Raw genomic sequence first — 14,099 nt, 5'->3', positions numbered from 1 at the left:
CTCACTATTCACTTCCTTATAGGACATCCAAAAAAATTGGAACGATACAAAAAAGATTAGCACGGCCCCTACGCAAGGAGGACACACACAAGAAAGGATATCATAGCCGTACCGGGTAGAGTACTAACGAGGACGTTGGGCCCCTAAGGGAGTGGATTGTGAGATCACATATCGGTTGGAGAATGAAACGAAACCTTATTTATAATGGTGTAGAATCGTTTTCTTAGCAAACGCATTTTAAAATCTTGAGAAGAAGCCCGAAATGGAAAACCCAAAGAAGTGTATAAGAAAGATCATCGATCATCGAGAATTAAACAGACATCATCAAGAATTATAAACTTACAAAGTTATTTACATTATGGCTTCTTTTAGACATGTAGAACTCCATCAAAGAAGTGTTTTCTTCCTTGATCCTTGCAGCTATAATAACAACTTTATGAATGAGGGAAGCTTAGACTTACAAAACATTTGTTCCATTAAGAACCTTGTTTTCTCTGGAATGAACTATAAGATCGATCCTCAAGTAGATGAAGATGCTGTTCTTTGGCTCTGTGGAACAGCCATCTCTGGTCTGTTTTCTGATCTCATTTGACTTCTTTGATACTTAAATCTTTTGGGTTGAGCTGTTTCGAGTTGAATTTCGAGTTTCGACGTGTCTATCGACAACTTTTTCATCATAAAGGCATCCAAATCAAACCCAGTTTCACTGTCAGCCACACTAGAGGAGGCAGCTGAGTCGTCTAAAGAGCTGCTTCTAGCGCCTCCATCTGCTACTCTTGACATGGCGAAGGGGTCTTGCTCCAGCTTCAACAGCCTCTTTATGCTATCAAGTGCTGGGTCAATAACGTCTAAGATCCCCATAACCCACGAAGCATCGTCCACAACTTCTGTTCTCTGTTGCAACACAGCCTTCATTTACTACCAATGGTTCAGAAAAACTAACTCAAATTTCAAAAAATTAAGGTTCTGACCTGCTGGAAGTATAGATTTCGAATTTCCTCCGCTCGGATTGCGTTCCCTTGATCATCTTCCAGTGCTGCCCAGGTCATCCATGTTACATAACTCTGAGAGTTTATGCTTAGAGAGGATCTATATAATCTTCTAGCTGCTGATAGGTTGCCTGCTCTCTGTTCTAGAACACCCCAAGCCTGTATTAAAGCAATCAAAGTAAGTAATATTTTGATTCCAAGCCTGAATTAAAAGTTCTCGAACTTTGATAACAAAATTAGTACATAACTCCAACAAGTATTCCTATCACTTTCTACTTCCTTCTACCATTCATCCATCTTGTGTCTGTCCGTACGGCCAAAGCCCACTGCTAGTCCATTTTGGTCTGTTATGTATCGCCATCAACTTTACGGTTTTAAAGCGTGTTTGCTAGGGAAAGGTTTTCACACCCTTATAAGGAATGTTTCGTTCCCCTCTCCAACCGATGTGGGATCTCACAATCCACCCTCCTTGGGGACCAGTGTCCTTGCTGGCACACTATCCAGTAATCTGGTTCTGATACCATTTGTAACAATCCAAACCCACTGCTAATAGATATTGTCCGCATTGGCCTATTACATATCGCTGTTAGCCTTACGGTTTTAAAACGCGTCTCTCACAATCCACCCCCTTGGGGGTCCAGCGTCTTTGTTGGCACACCGCCCAAAGAGGACAATATCTGCTAGTGGTGCGCTTGAACTGTTACAAATGGTATCAGAACCAGGTTTCAGACCATGTGCCAATGAGGTTACTGGGCCTCCAAGTAGGATGGACTGTGAGATCGCACATTGGTTGGAGAGGGGAACGAAGGATTCTTTATAAGAGTATGAAAACCTCTCCCTAACAAACGTATTTTAAAACTACGAGGCTAACAACGATATGTACTTGGGCTGTTACAAATAGAATCAAAGCCAGTCACCAGACAATGCGAAGCACTGGTCAAAGTAGGGCTAGATCCTATCCATAGTAAACGCATTTAAAATTTTTGAAGGGAAGTCCGAGAGGGAAAGCCCAAAGAGGACAATCTACTAATGGTGAGACCGTTACAATGTCAAAATCGGCCTGCTTTGGCCAACAATCCAAATTTTGAAACCAAATTTATAATTCAACAACTAGCATTTGTCTACCTGAAGGCATCGAGCTGCACTCTCACTAGCTGAGTCAATCAACAATGCTCTTTGATACAGCTCCCTTGCTTTCCCTATGTTACCTTCTTTCCATTCCATCCATCCCCAAGCCTGCATAAGCCATGGTTTAAGTTTTGTCAAGAAAAATGGAACCCCAACAAAAGATCTGATCAGAGTTTGAGTGGAAAATCCTTCTACAAGGGAATGGATATTAACATACAATCCACACTGGTTGGTGCTTGGGGTCCAGTTCAGATGCTCTCCTAAACAAAACTCGAGCCATGCTTGCAGAGGAGTTCTTATACTCTAATAAACCAAGAGACTGAAGAAGAACAGGGTCTCTTGGATTTAGGACATGGCCTATCTTTAAAAGTTTCCTTCCCTTCTCGATATTTCCTATATTAGCTTCAAAGAGCCCCCATATGTGCCACGCAAATCTGTTCTTGGGGCTCGCCTGGATGGCTTTCTAGGTAACAAAGAAACAAATGAACTTGTTAATGAGGAAAATGAAAGGATCTACTAAGAGCTCATCAACAGTTAAACAAGAAAAGGGAAATCAAAATCACCTCAAACAGTTGTCTAGCAAGAAGATTGTTCTCCCGCTGCATCTCCAGCTGCGCCCATGCCTGCCATACCATGATCATGTCCAAATTACTGAGGGGATTTGGGAGATGAAAGTAATGATCAAATTTCAAAACAGAATCAGGGCAATGGAAAATGGGGTGTAAAAGAACTTACAAGCCAACTAGCACAGCTTTTGGGGTTGCACTTGGTAGCCTGCTTAAACAAATAACGCGCTTGCTCGTAGCGATTCGATTTGGCTTCGAGCAGGGCGAGTGTTTGATAGATATACTCATTCCCACCACAGTATTTGAGGCCTTTGGCTAGTAGATTCCTGGCCTTCTTGAGGTTCCCCTGCTTTAGCTCTAGCACAGCCCAGCCATGCCATGCGGCAATGTGCTTCTTGTTGGCTACTGTGGCTGCATCAAAGAGCTCTCTTGCTTTCCTGATATTCCCCATCCTGCTCTCCAGAACAGCCCAGCACTATATCAAGTGTGCAATTAGTGGCTAAAATTTGAGAAGATGAAACATAAACCTGTTTCCAAATATTTCATGATAGCCCAATTCAGCTTGTTTTTTTTGGTCTATCAAGGGGTGTAAGCGGGTCGGTTTCGGTAGGTTTCTTTGACCAAAACTGCTAATGAATTGGTGTATCAGTTAACACAAAATGATTTTTTTTTTCACACTCCACTCTACTCTACTCTCTGCTTCAAGAAACGACAAGGGTTTTAAGTCGTAAGTTTAGCATATAACCGATTGAGGATTCTTGAGAGGGAGTTCCACATTAGCTATATTAAGAGGATGATCAGGAATACATTTCCATTAGCCTGAGATCTTTTGGGGAAACTAAAAGCAAATCCATGAGAGCGTGTGCTCAAAATGGACAATATCATACCATCGTGGGAGTCCGTAATTCCTAACATGATATCATAGTCATGTCAATAGAATCCTCAAATGTCGAACAAAGGGTGTACTTTGTTCGAGGGCTCCAGAGAAAGGAGAGGTTCTATGGTGTATTTTGTTCAAGGGAGGATGGTTGGGAGGGAGTCCCACCTTGGCTAATTAAGAAAACGATCCTGAGTTTATCTGTAAGGAATACATCTCCATTGATATGATGCCTTTTGGAGAAACCAAAAGTAAAACTACGGGAGCTTATGCTCGAAGTGGATAATATGATACAATTGTAGAGAGTGGTGGTTCCTAACATAACCTTGAATCAAGAGCTTGGAACATATGTCCAAATTGTTACTACGAAGCTATAAAATGCGCTTAAAATAAGCTATAAAAAAAATAATAATAAATAAATAAATAACTTTAGGCTCATAAAAGGCAGGATTCAAACTGACCTGCCAAATGTAGGAGTTCTCGCCTTGGGTGGCTTGGCAGCCTCTCTCATACACAGCTCTGGCGTCGGCGGCTTTCATTTGCTTGCTCAACATCTTCCCCAATGCTACGTATGCCCGCCCATCCTCCGGCCATTTATCTATACACTTTCCCAACCAAATCACGCGCTAAATTCAGCCCCAATATTTTGTTATAAAAAAATGCTTCTAAATAGTTGAAAGTACTTTTTGAATTTCATGTATAATAGAACCAAAAACTAAATTTGGGAAGTTACGAAGGTTTAAAATTAATTAAGGAATCCTAAATTTCTGAGAGAAAAATACCTTCTGAAGGACTTGCCGTGCTTCATCATACAGAAAATTCCTCGCCATCATCTTCGCTTTGTACAACGCCAAATCCAAATTGATAATCAGCGGCCTTTCTAGGGCACTCGAATCCACCCGATTCTCCGGTTCAAATATCGGCATCTTCTTCGCAATCTCCGCTAGCCCTAGTTCTATCACCGAAGAACTCCTCTCATCTTCCGCCTCCTCGCCGTCGCCGGAATCTTCACCGGTAAACTCCATTACCGGCCGCCGAACTCTAAGAACCTCCTCCGACGCCTCTCTGTTCTCGCCGTCCAACGAAAGATCGGAGGAGAGAACCGCCGTCGAGGACTCCCTCGAAGAACAGCAAACGGAGAGGGAACTCGGAGCGAAATGGAGAGATATAATCAAATTTTTGCATCTGTATTTCGAGAGATTGTTCGGATTTTGAGATGAAGAGAACAGATTGAAGCTTGTGGTTGAAGGAGATGAAGAGAAGACTTGCATTTTTTTTTCTTTTTTTCTCTCTGGATTTGTTCAACGGATTCAGCTGTGTGATTTTGCTTTCGTAGGTGCTCTGGAGAAGAAGAAGAACGATGGGAAATTACGTTTCTGCCCTTCACGTAGTACCGTCTGTACACCTTTCTAAAGTGGAAGACTTGAAAGGGTATATTCGGGATTCTGGTGGCTAAAATGTGACTGGTGTGAGTTTGTCCACGTGGCAGTTAGTGGAGTGGCTGTGCACTTTGATCCTTTGAGGTAGATTTTATACCACGTGGAGGAATTTTGTTGGTTGATTTTGTGGATATTTGATATTCTGCAGATAAATATCCGATACCGAGTTGGGAGCGATTCTTCGAAAAAGCTGGCACTGAGTCACCATCGAGTCAATGAAATTCTTGCATACGTGGCATTGTCTCCTTATCTTATTGCCTTTCCTTTTTTTTAAATCCAAACTAAAATTTTAAAATTAAGACCAATTTCGTGACTATTTTATTTTTAAAAATTTTGTTAACTTTTCTTGTCGTTTCTCCATAATATATATTTTTATTTATTTATTTTTAAAATAATTGAACTCTTAATTAAAGTCTAAAAATAAAAATAAAAAACAAGTTTTTTATTTTCTTAGTTGTCAAATTTTAGATTAAATTTTAAAATATATATATATAATAGATAATAGAATAATTAAACAAATTCATAGAAATAGTATTTTTAAGCTTAATTTAAAAAAAAAAACAACAAAATAGTTATAATAAAACTTATTAAAATAGTTTTTGGAGAAACCCAACTCCCATAGGTATGATATTCTCCACTTTAAGTATAAGCTCGAGTGATTTTGTTTTCGCCTCCTCCAAAAGGTCTCGCACCAATGGAAATAGTATTCATTGATTATAAATCCATAATCATTCCCTAAATTAGTCGACGTGGGACTTTCATCCAACACATCTCCTCGAACAAAGTAAGTCTCCCCTTAATCGAACCAAGCTCTTTTTATCTCTACTAAATTGACGTTTTTTTTTACGTTGAACTAAGCTCGAATCAAGAAAAAAAAATCCACTCTGTCTCTACTAAATCGATGCTTTTTAAAGTCAACCAAGTTCGGATCCTTAACCGAGGTCATATAAGCTTAGCGAATCTCTCATTTTGTCATTTAATTTGTATTATTTTAGAGAGAGAGAGAGGAGAGATAAAAGGTGACAAAACAAAAAACGCCAAAAGTAAAGCCAAATTATGCACTTAAACAATTGAAAACAGAGCACTTGAAAAAGAAGTAGAAGTGAACAAACAGATTTTCCAAAGCATCAAATGATCAAACCAGAGGAATATTCACCAAAAAAGAGAACAAAAAATTGAATGATAAACAAACAAACAAGCAAACAAACCTTCCATCTTCAATTTCAGATCGATCAAATCAATGGCGATTTCAAATCTCCTCACCTTCACAAACTCCCTCCTCCTCGTGATCCTCGCGATCCTCTGCTCCAATGGCTTCCCGAACCTCTTCAAGCCCCAATCGAACCAGACGAACATCGTAATCTACGTCCACGACTACTTCACCGGAGAAGACGCATCGGCGATCGCAGTCGGCGGCAGAAAAGGATCGGAATCGAACGTTCTGGAGTTCGGAACTCTAATCGTGGTCGACGATCCGGTGACGGAAGGGCCGAGGATCGAATCGAGAGAGATCGGAAGGGCTCAAGGTATGTACATAAACTCCCAATCGGACGGGAAAGGGCTGTATATGGTGTTCTCGGTGATTTTCACCGGCGGCGAGTTCAGAGGGAGTAGTTTGGAGATTCAGGGCTCGGATTTGTTCACGTTGAAGGAAAGGGAATTTGGAGTGGTTTCCGGAACCGGTTTTTTCCGGTTCGTTAAGGGGTTTGGGATTATGCAAACCGAGAATATGGATTTGGTTCATTTGAGAGCTGTTATTAAGCTCAATATTACAGTAAAACACTATTGACTGAGCTATGTTCGTATCTCTTTCTTTCCTTCGAATTTTATTAAAAAAATTATTTTAATTTATGGAGTTTTATTAAGATATGATATTTAGATAATATATTTTAATAATTAGTTAGGTAGTATATTTTAGATATCCGTTAGTATTTTTTTTATTTGTTAAAGTTGTTAGAGTATATTTTATCCTAGATTTGATTATCGGTATATTTTATCTTATTTACAAGATTTATTTAATTATATATTTCCCCTCGTTTTTATTTATTAGTCGATAGTTTGTATCCTATTTAAACGGTTGTAAATGAAGATCAGACTTTCGATCTTATTTCTATTTCTATATTTCGTTCTTAACGGGTTTGAATAATTATTCTTATGGTTCATAAGCTAAGTTATCGATTGATTAATACAAAATGATAATGAATTTAATTTTTTAAATCATGTATAATTTTTTATTATTATTTTAAGCTCCGTTACTCAAAATAAGTGTTTATTTATTTATTTTTATATATGAGTTAGTTTGGTTTGCTCGACACTCGAAATGATAGTTTTACTAATATCAAATTATTATAAAAGACGATTACAAAACACTATAAATAAATAAAATTTTATTTTCTATTTAAAATATTCGATACCGTCTACTCATTGTTAGGGGTTTATCGTAGTGGTCGATAGTGGGCTGTAATTATCGGAATAGTAAATTGAACCTTAAATATTTAAAATCAAAATGTAATAAAAATATATTAAAATATTTTGTTAGACAATTTTTTTAATATATTTATATTAAACATTAGAATAAAATAAAATATAATTTAATTATAAATTTAGTTGTTATACTTATAAAACCATATAATAATTAAATGAGTTAAAATTTCAATTTTATTTATTGACATTTTTAACCTTTAAATTAAAATTTTTATAAAACTATTTATGATAACTTTATTAGCAAAAGTTGAAGCTTATAATTTAAGCCAAAAAGAAATTTAGTTCAATTTTTAAAGAATAAAAGTGGAATTTAAAAAGCTGTTAATTATTACCAGATTTTCTCTTTAATCTCAGTTATATATATTATAAATAAATAATAAAATAAAATAAACACCGACTTTCAGCTTCCATGGATTTCACAAGCACACAGCTCTGTTGATGAACAGACAAGCGAGAGAAGCCACAGAGAGAATGGAGAGAGAGAAAGCAGCCGAGAAGAAAAAGAGTCCTCGAAGAACAAATTAGGATTTTCTTCTCCTTTTTCGGAATATATATATATATATATCTATATATGTATGTATGTATTTCAAATACTGAAACAACACTCCGGTTTTGCTAGTTCGTTCTTTTACGTACGACTGAAAGCTCTCAATTCGTCGAGTTTTTTTTTAAGCACCTAGTGATGAGAGTTTTGTTGTTTTCATTTATATGAACTGATTTTGATTTTGTGAATTTTGATCTCTCGTTCTTCGTCGGAGAATCGTGCTTTCTCAGCTCCGGCGCCCCTGTGTACTGAATTGAGTATCCATGGTTAGGATTTGAGGAATTTGTGAAAGTTAGTGGAAGTAAATCGTCGTCTGAAAAATGGTTTCGAGTAATCGGGGGACGAATTCGCATCAGCAACAAGCAGAGTCCTCGAACACGAACACGAACACGAGCCATATGCGATCTAATCGTACAGAATCCATCAGCAAAGCCGTAGCGCAGTACACCATCGATGCTCGTCTTCACGCAGTGTTTGAACAGTCAGGTGAGTCCGGTAAATCTTTTGACTACTCACAATCTATTAGAACTTCGACACAATCTGTGCCGGAGCAGCAAATTACGGCTTATTTATCGATGATTCAAAGGGGCGGCCATATCCAGCCCTTTGGATGTATGATAGCTATCGATGAGGAAAATTTTCGGGTTATTGCTTATAGTGAAAACACTAGGGAATTGCTTGGTCTTACTCCTCAATCAGTGCCAAATCTTGAAAAGATAGAGATTCTCACAATTGGAACTGATGTACGGAACTTGTTCACTTCCAATAGTGCAATTTTGCTTGAGAAAGCATTTGGGGCTCGAGAAATCACTTTGTTAAACCCTGTTTGGATTCATTCTAAGAGTTCTTTGAAGCCATTTTATGCTATTTTGCATAGGATTGATGTAGGAATTGTGATTGATTTAGAGCCAGCAAGAACGGAGGATCCTGCCCTTTCTATTGCTGGGGCAGTCCAATCGCAAAAGCTTGCAGTGCGTGCAATTTCTAAGCTACAAGCACTCCCTGGTGGAGATATTAAACTGTTGTGTGATACTGTGGTTGAGAGTGTTAGGGAGCTTACTGGATACGATCGAGTTATGGTGTATAAGTTTCACGAAGACGAGCACGGTGAGGTTGTAGCTGAAAGCAAGAGGCCTGACTTAGAGCCATACATTGGATTGCATTATCCTTCTACTGATATTCCTCAGGCATCGAGGTTTTTGTTTAAGCAAAACCGTGTTAGAATGATTGTCGATTGCCATGCTTCTCCAGTTCGTGTAATTCAGGCTGCAGGGCTTATGCAACCTCTTTGCTTAGTGGGTTCGACTCTTCGTGCTCCCCATGGCTGTCATTCTCAGTATATGGCCAATATGGGCTCCATTTCGTCGTTAGCAATGGCGGTTGTTATCAATAATAGCGACGACGAAGCTATTGGTGGGCGAAGTTCAACGAGGCTTTGGGGTTTGGTTGTTTGCCACCATACTTCGGCTCGGTGTATTCCGTTCCCTCTCCGGTATGCATGTGAGTTTCTAATGCAAGCATTTGGACTTCAACTTAATATGGAATTGCAATTGGCTTCACAGATGTCTGAGAAACATGTTTTGAGAACTCAAACTCTTTTATGTGACATGCTTCTTCGTGATTCCCCAACTGGCATTATTACTCAGAGTCCAAGCATCATGGACTTAGTAAAGTGTGATGGGGCAGCTCTTTACTATCAAGGGAAGTATTACCCTCTAGGCGTGACGCCAACCGAAGCCCAAATAAAGGACGTCGTGGAATGGTTGCTAGCTTTCCATGGAGATTCAACTGGTTTAAGTACAGATAGCTTGGCCGATGCTGGCTATCCAGGGGCAGCCTTGCTTGGTGGTGCAGTTTGTGGAATGGATGTTGCCTATATCACCAAAAGGGATTTTCTCTTCTGGTTCCGATCGCACACAGGAAAAGAGATCAAGTGGGGTGGCGCAAAGCATCACCCAGCGGATAAGGACGATGGTCAAAGAATGCATCCACGTTCTTCATTCAAGGCATTTTTAGAAGTAGTAAAATCCCGTAGTTTACCGTGGGAGACTGCAGAAATGGATGCTATTCACTCATTGCAGCTTATTCTTCGAGATTCATTCAAGGATAATGCTGCAATCAATTCGAAAGCCGTTGTGCATCCTCAACTAGGGGATCTCAACTTGCAAGGGATCGATGAGCTCAGCTTGGTTGCTAGAGAAATGGTCAGGTTGATCGAGACTGCAACTGCTCCAATCTTTGCTGTAGATGTCGACAGCCGTATCAATGGATGGAACGCTAAGATAGCCGAGTTGACTGGGCTTGCAGTCGAGGAAGCTATGGGGAAATCCCTAGTTCGTGATCTCGTGTATAAAGAATCTGAAGAAATAGTCGACAAACTCGTTTCCCGGGCTTTAAAAGGTAGGTAGCTCAGTTACTTATGAAGCTTTTTTGGTATATATTATAGTTGTTTTATAAATGCAGGTGAAGAAGAAAAGAATATAGAGATAAAAATGAAGACATTTGGGCGAGATCCAGATGATCAAAGACAGCCAATTTTTGTGGCTGTCAATGCTTGTTCTAGCAGGGACTACACTGATAACATAGTAGGCGTTTGTTTTGTTGGTCAAGATCTTACCTGCCAAAAAGTGTTCATGGACAAATTTATTAGCATACAATGTGATTATAAAGCCATTGTTCATAGTCCCAGTCCTCTTATCCCTCCAATATTCGCTTCGGACGACAATACGTGTTGCTCGGAATGGAATACCGCCATGGAAAACCTCACCGGATGGTCCAGAGAAGACATAATAGGAAAAATGCTAGTAGGGGAGGTTTTTGGAGATTGTTGTAGACTGAAGGGGCCAGATGAATTGACCAAATTTATGATTGTCTTGCACGGTGCAATTGGAGGGAAGAACAATGAAAAATTCCCCTTTTCTTTTTATGACAAAAAGGGGAAATATGTGCAGGCTCTCTTGACAGCAAATAAGAGGATGAATATGGAGGGGCAGATTGTTGGAGCTTTCTGCTTTGTTCAAATTGCTAGTCTTGAATTGCAGCAAACTCTTAGAATGCAGAGGCAACAGGAGAAGAACCGGTTTGTAAGGATGAAAGAGCTGGCTTACATTTGCCAGGAAGTGAAGAGTCCTTTGAGTGGTATACGCTTTACTAACTCGCTTCTGGAGGCTACGGATTTGAGTGAAGATCAGAAGCAGTTTCTGGAGACCAGTGTTTCTTGTGAAAAGCAGATGTTAAAGATTATAGAAGATATGGATTTGGAAAGTATTGATGATGGGTGAGTTGTTCTTTTAACAATTATCTATTTGACATCGTGAGGTCGTACATCGGTTGGAGAAGGGAACGAAACATTCTTTATAAGGGTGTGGAAACCTCTCCCTAGTAGATACGTTTTAAAACTGTGAGGCTGATGGCGATACGTAACGGGCTAAAGTGGATAATATCTGCTAGCGGTGGGCTTGGGCTGTTACGAATGGTATCAAAGCTAGACACCGGGTGGTGTGCTAGCGAGGACACTGGGCCCCTAAGAGGGGTGGATTGTGAGGTCCCACGTCGGTTGGAGAGGGGAACCAAACATTACTTATAAGGGTGTGGAAACCTCTCTCTAGTAGGCGCGTTTTTAAAACCGTGAGGCTGACGGGGATACATAACGGGCCAAAGCGGACAATATCTGCTAGCGGTGGGCTTGGGATGTTACAAATGGTATCAGAACCAGACACCGGGTGGTGTGTCAGCGAGGACGCTGGGCCCCCAAGAGGGGTAGATTGTGAGGCCTCACATCGATTGGAGGGGGGAGCAAAACATTCCATTTCTTATAAGGGTGTGGAAATCTCTCCCTGGTAGATACATTTTAAAACCATGAGGCTAATGATGATATGTAAGGAGCCAAAACGGACAGTATCTGCTAGCGGTGGGCTTGGGCTGTTACAAATGATATAAGAGCCAGACATCGGGCAGTGTGCCGGAAAGAACGCTGGCCCCTAAGAGGGGGTGGATTGTGAGAGATCTCACATCAATTATAGAGGGGAACGAAACATTTCTTATAAGGGTGTGAAAACCTCTCCCTAGTAGACGCATTTTAAAACCGTGAGACTGACAGTCATACGTAATAGGTCAAAGCGGACAATATCTGCTAATAGTGGGCTTGGGCTTGGGTTGTTACTGTCATAGTAATTTTTATGCTAAATTGTTTATTTTATGCTCGATCTTGCTACCTTTCTCCTGCTTTTTTGGATTTATGTAAACCATTCTCCTTTGACAATAACATGTCTTGAGAAGAGTAGCTAATGTTCTGATTTGTTTTGGAATCAGTACAATGGAGATTGAGAAGGGGGAGTTCTTACTGGGAAGTGTTATTAATGCTGTTGTTAGTCAAGCGATGTTACTACTCAGAGAAAGAAACTTACAACTGGTTCGTGATATACCAGAAGAAGTAAAGACTATGGCTGTATATGGCGATCAAGTGAGAATTCAACAGGTCTTAGCTGATTTCTTGTTGAACATGGTGCGTTACGCACCGTCTCCAGAAGGCTGGGTAGAATTACGTGTCTGTCCATTCCTGAAGCAAAACTCGGATCGACTTCGTCTCGCACACACCGAATTCAGGTACTTTAATGTTCAATCATTCTTCACAATATAATTGAGCTGAAGATATTGGAAGTTGAACAAAAAGAACATGATGTAAATGTTAAAAATCACGGACCTCTATAATGGTATGGTATTGTTCACTTCGAGCATAAACTCTCGTAGGTTTGCTTTTGGTTTCCCCAACAAGCCTCGTACCAATGGAGATAGTACTACTTATAAACTCGTAATCTTTCCTTAATTAGCTAATGTGGGATTCCCTCCCAACAATCCTTCTCTCGAACAAAGTACACCATAGAGTCTCGAGCAATCTCCCCTTAATCGAGGCTCGACTCCCTTTTTTGGAGCCCTCAAACAAAATACACCATTTGTTCGACACTTGGGTCACTTTTGACTACACTTTCGAGGCTAGCCTCCCTTGAGACCTATGTAGCTCTTGAACAACCCCCTTAATCGAGATTTGACTCTTTTTTTTGGAGCTCTCGAACAAAATACACCATTTGTTCGACACTTGAGTCATTTTTGACAACACCTTCAAGGCTAGCCTCCCCTGAGGCCTCTGGAGTCCTCGAACAACCTCCTCTTAATCGAGGCTCGACTCCTCTAAAGTACTCGAACAAAATATACCCTTTGTTCGACACTTGAGTCACTTTTGACTACACCTTCAAGGTTCACAACTTCGTTGTTCGACATTTGAAGATTCTATTGACATGGCTAAGTTAAGTGCATGACTCTGATACCATGTTAGGAATCATGATCCCTCCACAGTGGTATGATATTTTCCACTTTGAGCATAAGCTCTCATGACTTTGCTCTCGGTTTCTCCAAAAGGCCTCATACCAACGAGATAGTATTTTTTTACTTATAAACCAACGATTTTTTCCTTAATTAGCCAACGTCGAACTCCTACCCAACCGTCCTTGATAGTAAATGCATAGTTATTATGTTTCCTTGTTTCAACAATAGCATTAGTTCCATAAGCAAACGGCTAACATATGTTACTATGATGAAGGATTGTATGCCCTGGGGAAGGTCTACCTCCTGAGTTGATACAGGACATGTTTCACAGTGGCCGATGGGCGACTCAAGAAGGGTTAGGGTTGAGCATGTGCAGAAAGATTCTGAAGCTCATGAATGGTGAAGTCCAATACATCAGAGAATCTGAAAGATGTTATTTCTCGATCACTCTCGAACTCCCTTTAACAGAGAGAGCTCTCGGCAACATCGGTTAGCTTCTTTGACCATATACTCGTGTAGTTTTCCAGCCATTGTTTATGAGCAAAGCTCCGAGCATACACGTCGTCGTCGAAGCCATGTGATATAATTGGTAGGTGAATAAAGATTGTTTATGCTTGAGCTGAGAATTGTCTTGTTTAGTCTTGTTTATGTACATTACAACGTTGGGTAGATTATTTTTGCTTAGGTCTTGTAAAGTGGATAATTTGTTTTTTTTTTTTTTTTTTTTTTTTTTTTTTTTTTTTTTTTTTT

At 39.8% G+C, this 14,099-nt stretch overlaps 3 protein-coding genes and 1 non-coding gene across 5 annotated transcripts; 3 read left to right on the top strand and 1 right to left on the bottom strand.

The window, feature by feature from the left end:
• The first annotated feature begins 12 nt into the window (after positions 1–12).
• On the top strand, positions 13–110 carry LOC111454565. Its single transcript, XR_002712455.1, has one exon. It is a non-coding gene; the product is annotated as a U6 spliceosomal RNA (small nuclear RNA).
• A 205-nt stretch (positions 111–315) lies between these two features.
• LOC111444472 (protein high chlorophyll fluorescent 107) lies at positions 316–4,922 on the bottom strand. Its single transcript, XM_023082572.1, has 8 exons — positions 4,343–4,922; positions 4,022–4,165; positions 2,853–3,158; positions 2,681–2,740; positions 2,335–2,580; positions 2,115–2,225; positions 972–1,148; positions 316–894 (listed from the first exon to the last, which is right to left on the bottom strand). The coding sequence occupies exons 1-8, from the start codon at positions 4,829–4,831 to the stop codon at positions 520–522; spliced, it is 1,908 nt and encodes a 635-aa protein (XP_022938340.1). The 5' UTR covers positions 4,832–4,922; the 3' UTR covers positions 316–519.
• Positions 4,923–6,051: 1,129 nt separating this feature from the next.
• LOC111444529 (dirigent protein 11-like) lies at positions 6,052–6,793 on the top strand. Its single transcript, XM_023082576.1, has one exon. It carries the CDS (start codon positions 6,240–6,242, stop codon positions 6,786–6,788), a length of 549 nt encoding a protein of 182 aa, XP_022938344.1. The 5' UTR covers positions 6,052–6,239; the 3' UTR covers positions 6,789–6,793.
• A 1,089-nt stretch (positions 6,794–7,882) lies between these two features.
• On the top strand, positions 7,883–14,076 carry LOC111444437 (phytochrome B-like). 2 transcript variants are annotated; one of them, XM_023082542.1, is made up of 5 exons: positions 7,883–8,513; positions 8,934–10,427; positions 10,491–11,304; positions 12,339–12,632; positions 13,624–14,076. In XM_023082542.1, the coding sequence occupies exons 1-5, from the start codon at positions 8,348–8,350 to the stop codon at positions 13,841–13,843; spliced, it is 2,988 nt and encodes a 995-aa protein (XP_022938310.1). In that variant the 5' UTR covers positions 7,883–8,347; the 3' UTR covers positions 13,844–14,076. The 2 variants fall into 2 exon arrangements, with proteins under 2 accessions (XP_022938310.1, XP_022938306.1); XM_023082538.1 differs by having other exon boundaries at positions 7,883–10,427.
• Positions 14,077–14,099: the final 23 nt, after the last annotated feature.

Source organism: Cucurbita moschata, unplaced genomic scaffold, assembly GCF_002738365.1.
Source record: "Cucurbita moschata cultivar Rifu unplaced genomic scaffold, Cmos_1.0 Cmo_Scf00001, whole genome shotgun sequence".
Lineage (NCBI taxonomy): Eukaryota > Viridiplantae > Streptophyta > Magnoliopsida > Cucurbitales > Cucurbitaceae > Cucurbita > Cucurbita moschata.
This window is presented reverse-complemented; position numbering and strand designations above follow the sequence as displayed.

Coding starts and splice junctions, on each gene's coding strand:
- LOC111444437 (XM_023082538.1), top strand. CDS start 8,348: ATGGTTTCGAGTAATCGGGGGACGAATTCGCATCAGCAACAAGCAGAG. Junction 10,428..10,490: donor CGTTTCCCGGGCTTTAAAAG/GTAGGTAGCTCA, acceptor TTATAAATGCAG/GTGAAGAAGAAAAGAATATA. Junction 11,305..12,338: donor TTGGAAAGTATTGATGATGG/GTGAGTTGTTCT, acceptor TTTTGGAATCAG/TACAATGGAGATTGAGAAGG.
- LOC111444472 (XM_023082572.1), bottom strand. CDS start 4,831: ATGCAAGTCTTCTCTTCATCTCCTTCAACCACAAGCTTCAATCTGTTC. Junction 4,166..4,342: donor CACGGCAAGTCCTTCAGAAG/GTATTTTTCTCT, acceptor TGGTTGGGAAAG/TGTATAGATAAATGGCCGGA. Junction 2,226..2,334: donor AGCACCAACCAGTGTGGATT/GTATGTTAATAT, acceptor TGGCTTATGCAG/GCTTGGGGATGGATGGAATG.
- LOC111444529 (XM_023082576.1), top strand. CDS start 6,240: ATGGCGATTTCAAATCTCCTCACCTTCACAAACTCCCTCCTCCTCGTG.